Source organism: Thunnus albacares, chromosome 8 (assembly GCF_914725855.1).
Source record: "Thunnus albacares chromosome 8, fThuAlb1.1, whole genome shotgun sequence".
Taxonomy (NCBI): domain Eukaryota; kingdom Metazoa; phylum Chordata; class Actinopteri; order Scombriformes; family Scombridae; genus Thunnus; species Thunnus albacares.
The window spans coordinates 21,619,955-21,631,662 of record NC_058113.1 but is presented as its reverse complement, the minus strand read 5'-3'; the positions used below and the strand labels follow the sequence as shown (position 1 = coordinate 21,631,662).

General features: G+C 43.8%; 1 protein-coding gene across 4 annotated transcripts; it reads right to left on the bottom strand.

Moving 5' to 3' along the window:
- Window positions 1–218: 218 nt before the first annotated feature.
- mdc1 (mediator of DNA damage checkpoint 1) lies at window positions 219–10,630 on the bottom strand. 4 transcript variants are annotated; one of them, XM_044360046.1, is made up of 12 exons: window positions 10,536–10,630; window positions 9,741–9,877; window positions 9,017–9,616; window positions 8,847–8,925; window positions 7,449–8,701; window positions 7,230–7,289; window positions 3,781–7,070; window positions 3,175–3,315; window positions 2,701–2,883; window positions 2,401–2,526; window positions 1,819–1,929; window positions 219–1,683 (listed from the first exon to the last, which is right to left on the bottom strand). In XM_044360046.1, exons 2-12 carry the CDS (start codon window positions 9,874–9,876, stop codon window positions 1,480–1,482), a joined length of 6,183 nt encoding a protein of 2,060 aa, XP_044215981.1. In that variant the 5' UTR covers window position 9,877; window positions 10,536–10,630; the 3' UTR covers window positions 219–1,479. The 4 variants fall into 4 exon arrangements, with proteins under 4 accessions (XP_044215981.1, XP_044215982.1, XP_044215984.1 ...); XM_044360047.1 differs by lacking the exon at window positions 10,536–10,630 and adding an exon at window positions 10,110–10,527; XM_044360049.1 differs by lacking the exon at window positions 10,536–10,630 and having other exon boundaries at window positions 3,175–3,312; window positions 9,741–10,527.
- Window positions 10,631–11,708: the final 1,078 nt, after the last annotated feature.

Genomic DNA, 11,708 nt, shown 5'->3' with positions numbered 1-11,708 from the left:
ATTCTCTTGAATCAAGTCTTCATCGATGAGTCCCAGACCCCAAAAGAAGCAGCCTGTGACACAGTCTTTAAAATTGCAGTTTTTTTTCCTTCATATTTCCATGGAAATAAGTTATTTTTCACAGTAATAAGAAAAACATCACATTGTAGTAGTACAAATAATAATGTACCAAAATATGCAGATTAAGTATACTGTTGCAAAAGTAAGTACACATCTGATTAAAGGTAATAGAAAAAGATTTTATGTTTTCATTGCTAATACAGACAAATGTCATGATTTGGTACACATACAGTTTTGGTGTTACATTATTAGATATTTAACAATTCTAAAAATCTTATTTAGTTACAAGGACTTACATTGGGTCAAGAAAGAGACAAAATGTGACTTCTGTACCTTGGTCTTTTTTAAGATAACCACATTGACTGTGGAAGTGAAGATTTATGCAAAAAAAAAAAAAAAAGTGAGCAGAGAGACAAATGAACGGCAAGGACAAACACCATAAGATATTGATGTAGAAGCAGCATCAGCATTCAGGTGCATATATCGTGTCTTGTCCCTGGAGGTAATGGGATTGGATGAAGCCTTAATGGAGTAGGTGGTGGTGGTGGTTAATGGAGACGGTAACAGACACACTGGTAAGTTCATGATTTCCTCAGTATAAAAGCACTACGCTCTTCTTATCGGGACAGGAAAGAAGCTTTTTCATCTACTCACCATAGAAGCTTATGGATTTCTAAACAGACCCATCGTTCCTACTGTTTACAGTTTTACACGTGATTTATACAACTCTCACTTCATGGCTGGTTACCTGCCAAAATGGCTGATTGCATCAAAGCACTTACCAAAGCGTAGAGAGAGTAGCAGCAATTTACCAATGTTAATTCCTGCTCTGCTTGTTATTGTTGTGCAGAGTGAGGGGTGGAGCACAGGGGAGGACCAGGGGGAGAAGTGACGAGGATGGTTAATGGGTAATTATTCCTCACTCTGCACGGCATTAACAATCTTTGTAGCTTTAGTAACTTAAAAAACTAAATTTGCTTGACAACAGAACAGACAGAAAGAAAAGATTGAGAGTGGATTTGTCAAGGCGGGAGACAATTTTTTACCATCTATCCAAAATGTATCCCTTTATCCCTAAATTTTGTTTCTCACATCAGTCTCTTGAAAATCAGGCTGCTGTGCATGTTAAATTAGTTTTTTACATTTGACACCAACACTGTAAAATGACACGCATGTTTCCAGCACTGAAACATACATCCAAAATGTACAAAATGTGAGTAAACATTCAACAATGTTTTGCTACATATGGCAAATACATTCTCAAGTCCTTCAATCAGACGAACAACTGAATCACTAGTGTTTCTACCGGTCTCTGATTTGTAAGGGAATCTACCAGCGATGGACAAACCCCCGCAAGCGTAGATTTCACACACATAGACGGCGACGCACAATTGCCATCAACAAGATGCCCTGTTGATGCTATGTCTTCTTCCTGCCCCTCCCTCTGCCTCCTGCAGGTGGCAGCTTCGTTGCAGGGGCAGAGAGCTTATGGGTCTGAAAGTCAAGCATCTGCTGGAGGATCCCTGTGAGAATGAACTCCGCAGTGACGACTGGGAGAGACGCAGAGACAGCTGGGCCGCAGAGTGACCAGTCCTCCTCGCAGGAAATCACTACAGTATGAGGCTAAGAAGGAAGGAAGTTTTACAATTAAGATTTTGCAAGATTTAAGTTGGAATAAGGTGTGAAGACAGAGTACCACAATTTAATGTTAGTTCAACGTGAGACCTGAGTGACAAGGGCCCTAAGTTTGACTGGTACCTTGTGGGAAGAAGGCATCTTGGGAAGAAATGTAGCTCCACTGCATGAAATGATGTCCTTCATTTGAACTGGCTCTGGCTTCACTGACTTTGTAACATGGATCTCATATCCCTAAGAGACAAACAGATTTAGTATACAACATGTAAACAAATATGATTTATCTCTATTTCTATGTAATATCCGCAAGAAAGAAAATCAATACAATAAGTTTCTTTGGAATGGACTTAAGCTTTTCAAGTGTATGCTGTGGTTTATGGTTTATCAGACTAATCAGTACATTAACATTAGAGTGTCAACTAATTCCCACAGGCCACAGTGTAATAGTAAACAATCAACACTGTGCTCTTGTATTGCACTTTGTCATCAAGTACTGGCGTGTGCATGTGGAATAACAAAGAGGCCGGGCTACGAGCCATGCTTGAAGGTAAAAAGTCAAGAATTTCAGATCTGTTATGAGCCCAGTGTGATTCAATATAACCCACCACCCCTGTGCCATCTGCCATGAAATACCACACTGACAACCTCACCCAGAAAAAAAAAAAATCGAGCACAGAAATAAATGGAATGAGTGCGTTAGCGTACCTGTAAGAGAGGCTGACTGCTGGCAACCCTCAGAGACTCCTGCAGGCAGAAATTGAACTTTTTTTCCTGTTCTGGATCATTCACAACAAAAGCATTAGGAGACAGGAAGCTCCCAGCTTTACCACTCTGAAACAGAGAGAGAGAGAGAGAGAGAGAGAGAGAGAGGAGAGGAGTAGTGAGTGTCTATTCAAGTGTGTCTCCGTATGTGTTGTATTTGCGTCTATACTTCCACATTCATTTTTTTCAGAGAGAAGAAAAACCAGCTTGGAGCCAGTTTTAATTCCTAATATAGCAACTAACCTTTTCCAGCCAGTGTGTGGTGACAATGGGGACTCCTTTAGCCACTGCGCACAGGAACTTCACAGTCCTGCGCACCTTATCAGTCACCAGACAGTTCATGTCCGCCACGCCTTTAGCCATGCTGCCTCCTAAACGAGCCAGCACTTTCTCCCCTGCTTCATCCACCACTCCTGTGAACAGCACCTGAGAGAATGACAAAATGTGTTATTCAAGTAGTCTCAGGTCACACCAACAGTTTGTTTTATTGGGTCTAAACCAGGTTAACTCACAGGAGCCTAATCGGACAGATTTCATTTAAATTAGTTCAAGATTTTGGAATTGGGGGTGTTGAAATGAATCTGATTCTAGTAGAGAATGGACAGAAAATAAGTGAAAACGGCACCAAACATGTGTATCATTACAGTTGAACGTCCCTCCTATGTATGATTTTTCTGACAAAAATAACCACAGGTTTACAAAGACAAAGACACAGACCTTGTAGGTCTGGCTGGCAGCTCGTAGTCGACCACCAGCTGCTGGGGAAGCAGAAGAAGAGCGAGGGGTCTTTGCCACAGGAGAGGAGTCTGCATGAGCCTGTCGTTTCCGGGATACACTGCTGGTTGGAGTCTGAGGCTGCTGAACAGGAGAGGGGAGGGGAGGATGGGGAATAAAGAGAGACGAACCAAAACAGAGCAAGAATGAAGACAAGAATTTTAAAAAAAATTTAAAAAAGAATAAAACAGTAGATAGTGACTGTGTGACCACTAAACCGCTTAACTCATTAGTGTATTAATGGTGATGCAGAGGAGGTTATAGTACTCTTGTTGCTTAGGGAGTGGGAGAAATCCAGACAGTCCCTGAAGGTGATTGAAGTACATTATAATAGTTGGAAAGGCTGACTCAGTGAGAAATGCACCAGGGCCTTTGGCCAAGGTAAAAGCTTTCCTTCTCAAGGACAGATGTTCTTGGACACTAATTATTAACTACTCAGCTTTCCATTTTGTCTGATTTATATTTAAGCCTTAATGTATTTTTTGTTTCAATCAAATATACAACTATGAAATTTCCAGTGCACGTTAAAAGGGGACATAATTAAGTTACCTCTGATGTCGTATTAGCATCCTGGCTAATGGAACTGACACATGTCCCACTTTCTTCCTGCAACTCTTTCTTTTTTTTCCGGACCACTGATGGCCGACCTCTGGCTCTCCTCTCAACAGTCTCTTCCTCCATTTTCTCACTCTCGTCTTTCACCTCCACATCAGGGGGAGCGTTCTTACTCCCCTGGACACCTGATGCTCTACTTCTTCTCTTAGCTTGGATGGTATTATCTTTTGCCTCTTCCTCTGCTGCCTCTGCTGTTTGGGCACCCTCTGCATTTGCCTCCAACTCTTTCTTTCTACCTTTTCTTTTGTCTTTTGCCTCATCTCCATCACTGACTGCAGGAGCGACTGGTGCATCTACGTTTTCACTTTTTAATGCTTTTCGGCCTCTGCCCCTGACATTCCTTTTAGCCAGAGGTGAGTGTTCACTGGCACATCCTTCCTCCTGACTTGACTGGCCTTCCTTATTTGCAGCTTCAGGGCCATTTACAGTGGCTTGCCTCTGCCCCCTAGTGGTACTAGCCTGCTGAGAGTCTGCCTTCTCTTCATCATCTTCATGAGAAACCTCACTAGAGGATAACTCTGCTTTCCTGCTCTTCCTGCCTGTGGCTGTGGGTTTGGGAGCTGAATTCTGATCACTCTGACTACTGATAGGAGAAGTGGAGTTGGGCTGTGTTTTCCTCCCTCTTCCTCGCTGCCTGCTTCCTCTTCCTCTGTTCTGAGAGCTGGTGCTGCAGATGGAAATCTCAGAGTTAGGGGAGTTGGAGGAGTTGGACTTTGACACGATTCCTGGAGGAGAAATATCATTACTGTCCTGGTCTGTTGTTTGACTCTGGTCAGACGGCTCTGCAGCCATTGTCCTCCTCCTGTTGTTGCCTCTGTTGATGTTTGCCTGAAGTGGCTCACTGGTCCTCTTTGCTCCTCTTCCTCGGCCTCTCCCTCTACTCCCTTGGGTGTTGATGCTTGAAGTGGACCTCTCTGAGTTGACAGAGTTGGAAGAGTTGGAGCGAGATCTGGTTCTCCTTGCTGGGTCATCATCGTTGGCCGTTTTTAAGTCTTCTTTGTTTTCTTGTAGATCTTTTCTTTGTTTTTCTTTTGCTTCTTTTTCTTTCTCCAGTTTTTCTTTTTCTTCTCTTTCCTTTTCTTCCATCTCCAGCCTTGCTTGGTGTTCTTGTTCTTTCCTCTCCCTCTCAAGTCTCCCTTGTTCTTCTGCTGCCCTCTTTGCCATTTCCAGTCTTTCTTTTTCTTCTTGTTCCTTTTTTTCCCTTTGTAATCTCTCATTCTCTAATCTCTCCTTTTCTTCTCGCTCTGCTTTTTCACACTCTAATCTCTCTTTTCTTTCTAATTCTTCTTTTTCCCTCTGTATCCTATCAGCTCTTTCCTTTTCTTCTTCTTCCCATCTTTCCCGCTCTATTCTCTCCTTTTCTGCTCTCTCCTGCTCAAGTCTTAACCTTTCTGCCTTTTCAGCTTGTAATCTTTCTTGCTCTTCCTTGTCTTTTCTTTCCCTTTCTATTCTCTCCTGTTCTGCCCTCTGCTGCCTCTCTGTTTCCTCTAGTTCTCTTTTCTCCATGTCCAGTCTTACTTGTTCATCAATCTTCCTCCTTTCCCTCTCCATTTCTTCACTCTCTTGTTGTCTGAGCTCTGTAACATCTTTCTCCTCTCCCAACATCCCTTCTTGTTGTTGTTGCTTGTTTCTTTCAAGTGTTTCTTCTTCTTCATCGTTCTGTTGCCTCATGGATTTTTTCCCTCTAGCCTGCTTAACCTGCTCTAACTCCTCCTCTTCCTCACTCTCATCAGGCCTGGATTTTTGCCTCCTTCCTCTGGTAGTTGGAAAAGCTTTATTCCCTCTTGTCTGTCTCCTGGGAGGTTCAGAACTCTCTGCCTGCTTCTCCTCTTCTTTTAATCTTGCTCTTGTCCCTCTTTTAATTGTAACGCTGATGCCACTGGTTCCAGCTTCAGATGGTCTCCCCTTTCCTCTCTGAGGCTGTGGGCCAGTATTTGTTCTCATTGGCTGAGATTCAACAGTAGAGGCCTCAGAATTTGTGAGCGACTGCGTCTCCTCATCCTCAAGTTGCAGTGGCTTTGCTTTTCTTTTTCGTTGACCTCCAATTGACTCCTCATCGTCGGTTTCATCAGCAGGAACAACAGAACTGATGAGGGGCTGTGTTTGCTCGTCTTCAAGCTGCAGTGGCTTTGCTTTTCTTTTTTTTCGTGGACCTGGAATTGAGTCCTCATCATCACTTTCATTATCTTCACATGTATCCATGGGCTGAGTTTCAGCAGCAGAGAGCATAGAATTTACAAGCGTCTGACTCTCTTCTTCTTCAAGTCGCAGTTGCTTTGCTTTTCTTTTCCGTGGAAACGGAATAGAGTCCTCATCATCGCTTTCCTCATTTCCACTTGTTTCATCCACACCTAAATGCATGGGCTGGGTTTCAACAGCAGCATAGTCAGTACTAGTGATGGATTGCGTCTCTTCCAGCTGCTTTGCTTTTCTTTTCCGTGGACGTGGAATCAAGTCCTCATCTTCGCTTGTACACAAGGGCTGAGTTTCAGGTATTGACAGAGCTCCACTGACGGGCCTCTCCACGGGTTGAGCTGCCTTCCCGTGTTCTTCCATCGCTTCTGTTTTAGAGGAAATGTGACTCTCTGTTGCCAAACTCTCCTCATCACTATATGCACACACTGGTTGGGTTTCAGCCATGACAAGAGCAGATGAGGTGGGAAAGTCTGACGGTTGAGTCTCAGCAGCAGTAAGGCTTTTTCTCTCATCTTCATCTGTTTTATCCTCTGAATCAATGCAGGGCTCTGAAATGTATGCCTGTGTTGCTTCTAGAGCTAAATCTACCTGACCTTCCCTCTCAAATGTCACTGGACTTCTGGCAGGCTCCTCATTCCCTCCATAGGCCTGGGTGGCCTCCAGGTTTGGATCATTCCCCACTGATCTGTCTGTGGTTGAGATGGCTGCATATGCTTGGGTATCGTCCAGCTTCACACCCCCACCCACAGAGACAAACGCTTGAGTGCTCTCCATGGCCAGAGCTTGGGCCTGACACTGCAGATGGCTGCTGTCAGACAATCCCAGCTGGAAAGACCCTCCTCTGCTAGACTGTCCATCTCTTTCGTCACCAGAAGACTCAAGGCCAAAGGCTTGGGTGGGGTCCATGGCGTGGTCATTACGGGTCTGAAGAATAAAGGACTGTGTCTCAGCAACAACAAAGTCCTCATCCTCTAGACTGTCTGAGCAGGAAGGCAAAACTACAGGTCTTACAGCAGGAGCCGCTGCACCTGGGTGACAGAGAAGACAAAATAAAGATGTTTTATGCAAGGTTAAAAGAAAAGAAGGAGAAAAAATCCTGCTGTTTATACCCATTGTCTTAAACACACAAAAAGTTATAAAACAGAAAATTATGAGTAATTAAACTGTATTAATGGTAATTTACTCACGTCTAGATGTACCTAAAGAGGGACTAAGGAAGGCCTGAGTCTCCATCTCTTCCACTTCTTCTGAAACCATCCCAAGGTGAAAATCACAAAATTAAAAAAAACTATTTAAACTTGCTTGTGTTTCATTTTATGATGACCTTTCCTAATTATATAATAATAAATCACACAATACACAAGGAATACATCATTCATTCCACTACATTCTCATTTGAAGATTACCTGAAAATTGCATGGGAGTAGAGCAGTTTTGCAGTGGAGGAACCGGCAATCCAGAAGTGTTTTCTCTACTTGGGCTAGGTATCTGGTCCTCTCCTGCCTCTCCCTGGTCCGCATCCTTATCCTCCACATCTGTATCACCATCCAGTCTGGGGTCAGCTGGATTGTCCCCATCCCCAGCAGGGGGCACGCTGGACTCATCCACATCTGTGTCTGCATCAGAATCTGACTGAACTGCTGCTAACGTGATACCAGGAGTGACCGACAAGGTTGTGACGGTAATGGGTATAACCAGCGGAGAATCCTCTTCTGCATCTGTATCACTGTCATTTGCTCCTGCATCTGCAGTGGTGCATGAATCTGTAACAGCAGACACCACCGGGGATTCATTCATAGCAGGGGCAGGGATCACCTCATCGTCTGTGTCACTGTCTAGTTGCAGGCTGTGAGGAGCAGTAAAGGCAGATTCAGACCCTGTGGGCTTTAAATCTATGCTAGTGGGTGCTTCATCTATTTTAGAGCGTGTGTTATTTGTTCTACATTGATTTTCTTCTTCCTCATCAACATCTGTGTCACTGTCTAGGTGGAAATCCTTTGGCTGCGTCAAAGGAGCAGAATCAGCTGTGTGTGCACTGGGTTTTGCTTTTGCAGCACCGTCTGACATATCAGCGTCATCATCCACATCAGTGTCACTGTCCATAGTGATGCCCTCAGGCTGAATAACTGGGACAGCATGAGGAGGTTTGGTATTGTCATCAGAGAGAGACACAGATTTGGGACCTTTATTAAAGGTATCTTCATCTTCATCAACATCTGTATCACTGTCCATGTGAAACTGGGCTGTGTTTGGTGGTTGATCTGCTTTTTGGTTTGCATTCAAGGTCACAGGAGCCGCAGAAGCCACACTTTCCTCCTCTCCCTCCACATCAGTGTCACTGTCCATGTTAAATGCAGGGATCACATCAGTGGAGACTGCTCTTGTGGACACAGGCAATTCCTCGTCTCTTGTAGTACTGACATTGCTTTCCTGCTTCACTGGCACATCTTGTCCACTCTCCTCAAGCGTCGTCCCTCCTGGTGCTGCTCTTTCTTCCTCCCTCCCTTCCTCCTCTTTGCTGTCCACAATGGCAAGCGTCTCTTTTTTCTTCAGCTGCTGTCGCCCAACATCTATGTCTGACTCCTCCTTGCTGAGGCTGACATGTCTGTACGGCCTATTTTTAGTGGAGGAGGATGGTGTGATGGGACTTTCATCCTCGCTGTAAAACAGTGGAAAACAATTTAACAAGCATTATAATTCAGATGTAAAAGAGGGAATAAACTGTATGGAAGCACACACTTAGTTATGTTTGTGTTATGAATACACATATGAACAAAGCTATAAGTAAAAAGTTGCTAACATACCTTTCAGGGACAATTTTGTTTGTGGGACTCAAGAATGTAGAACAGATGGGACTGGATTTATGGGAGTCACAATCCGACACTGTAAGGGATAATAATGATAAACCTGTAAAACATCTGAATGATACAAAAAGAGAGATTAACTTCTGTACATGTTTACAAAACTTACATACCTAGAGGCTTGCGCCTTCCATAATCTCGCCCCCCTCTTTCTCCATCCGAGTCCGAGTCAGATTCTGGGACCAGGCTCCCCTGGGGCTGGGTTGGAGTTTGTTCAAAGGACAGGCAAGTGGTTCTGGCAGGAGTTTTCCTTGTGTCACCTAAATCAAGTAATGATGGCTTCGTACCACCGTTGACACATTTCTTACTGCCTGTGCTTGTTTCGCCCCTCTTTTCTCTCAAGGCATCTTGCAACCTGGCTTTTACCCCTGAATTTCTGCTCACAGGACCCCTCATGTCCCCTTGAGAAGGCACTGTGTCTACAGCACAGCTGACATACTGACATGGGATGTCTGCCACCAGCAAACTGTCACCTTCACCGAGGGCGTAGCGTACATTAGGAGTCAGTTTTAAGCGGCCCTTGCAGGTCCCATTCATGCTCCCTAGGTCCCAAACCAAAGCCTCCATATCCACTTCACTGCGAGATCCTCTTCTCCTGTACACAGAGATGCAGATGGTGGCGTGCCGCTTGGATACGGAGGGTGCTGGTAAGGGCAGGGTGCAGGTGTTGGGGTCACGACCAATTACATTATCTCCCAAAAACAGGGGCAACTCTGGGTGACAAGAGAAGGTCCATCATAAGAAATATGTAAACAAGGCCTGTTCATGCAAGTCAGTTACACTGTCCATGAAGAAACAAGCACATAGATGTAATAACAACAGAGGCTAGCCACTCACCTGCTGCGGGGATATGTTCATTTTTTAGGATGCACAGTTTAGCAAGTGGTTGGCCCCTCTCATCTTTATTCTCCTCTTCATTTTCTTCCTCATCCGACTCCAAGATTGAGTCACTGATCATCTGGGTAGCATCCATTCTTCACACAGACAGGATGATACATGAAAATGGCTATTTAGGCTGACATCTAAATCCACCAATGTTAGCTTTGAAAACTTAGCCAGACGTGCGTTACGTAGCAGATATTATTAGAGCAACTCCACGCAGCTAACGTTAGCCTGAATGGCTAATTCATTATCTCAATCGTAGCTATGTGGACTGTTCGTCTCTGTTGTATCCTTGCTAACACCTTTTAGCAATGATATAAATACCGTTAAGCAACGTAGGTACAACGTTGATTTTGTGCGAACATGCCTGTCAAAACCGCATCATTTCAAAGGAACCAGAAACAAAACAAACAAAACAAAATAAGCTAACCGCTAGTTTGGCCAGTTCGCACGTGAATGTCGCAATTTCATGTCATAACAAACGTAGCCACGTTGTATATTTTCATTTTTGGTAAATAAAGCACATGACTTCCATTTAAAAACTAACGTTATTTGCTACAACTCATGACAACTGCTTTCACAACCATAAAGGACGCTGACGCGATTATAGGAGCAGCTTGACTGTAATTAATCCAACTACATTGTTCAAAGAAGCTCAGAAGTATATCTGCAATGTGGGTGAATTGTGACTTTTTCTTTTCCTCACATAAACTGGAGTTTTTACGGTAATCTGTGCCGCACTACACTCACCTCTGCACCGCTTGGTCAGTGAAGATCGTGGATATATGCACATCCTGGATGGATTTGCCCTCAGGAGGCGTTTCAGTCACACGCGATTGGTCAATGAAAACATCACTCAAACTAAGATGTGTAGCGATTGGCTATTTAAACCTCAATCTAACTTTAAAAAGTTTCTGATTGGATCAAAAATCCTCGAAGCGCCAGGCAACTATGTTCGCGCCGCACACCTCTAAAGGCCCCATAGGCTCTCTGTGTCAGCTGGTTTGTACTAATTTATTATTATGTTATTTATGAATATATGCGGCACTAAAGCACTCAAATCACCCGCCATAGTAATGGCTTAAGGTGGATGCTGCTTAGTTGTCAGACCATGTGGCACTGTCCTGTGCTAAATGATGTATAGGCCTACCTTAATGAATATGGTTGGTTACATTACCACATAGTAACATTGGAGCCTGTGAGGGAGCAACAAGGGTTAATAATAATAACGACTTGTCACAACAATAAGACTGTCACAACCGCTCTCTCCCGTCTGGACTACTGCAATGCCCTTTATTTGGGTGTTAGTCAGTCATCCCTGTCTCGCTTGCAACTAGTGCAGAATGCTGCTGCTCGGCTATCAACTGGCACAAGGAAGAGAGACAGCAGCACACCTTTACTGGCCTCCCTGCATTGGTTACCAGTCAAGTATAGGACTGAGTTTAAGGTACTTTTATTTGTTTTTAAGGCTCTATATGGCCTGGCGCCCCAGTACATCTTGTTCCTGTCCCTCGATCGCGGCTGAGGGGTAAAGGTGACCGTGCATTTACTGTAGCTGCCCCAAAATTTTGGAACAGCTTAGGGTTAGGGTGGAATTAAGTGTTCCCTTTCCCTAGACACTTTTAAGGCCAAACTAGAGACTCACTTGTTCGCTGGGGCCTTTGACTGTCGTTCAAACCCAGTGTTCTACTAATATCTGTTTTCTATTTGTTCTTATTTCTTGTTTGATGTTACCCTGTTGCGTTGTTTTAATTTATTCTTGATATCTTATTGTACAGCACTTTGGTCAACTGTGGTTGTTTTTAAATGTGCTTTATAAATAAATTTGATTTGATTTGAAATTTGATAATAAGATCTCTTTATGCCCCTATAGAGGGTTAATTCTGCCACCAGCAACGGTCTGAGGTCTTATATGACTTTATA

Bases quoted from the DNA above. Each gene is read 5' to 3' on its own strand.
- mdc1 (XM_044360046.1), bottom strand. From the start codon at position 9,876: ATGGATGCTACCCAGATGATCAGTGACTCAATCTTGGAGTCGGATGAG. The intron at 9,617-9,740 runs GTGAGTGGCTAG...CTTGTCACCCAG, and splicing joins TGAACATATCCCCGCAGCAG to AGTTGCCCCTGTTTTTGGGA. The intron at 7,290-7,448 runs GTAATCTTCAAA...GGATGGTTTCAG, and splicing joins TACTCCCATGCAATTTTCAG to AAGAAGTGGAAGAGATGGAG.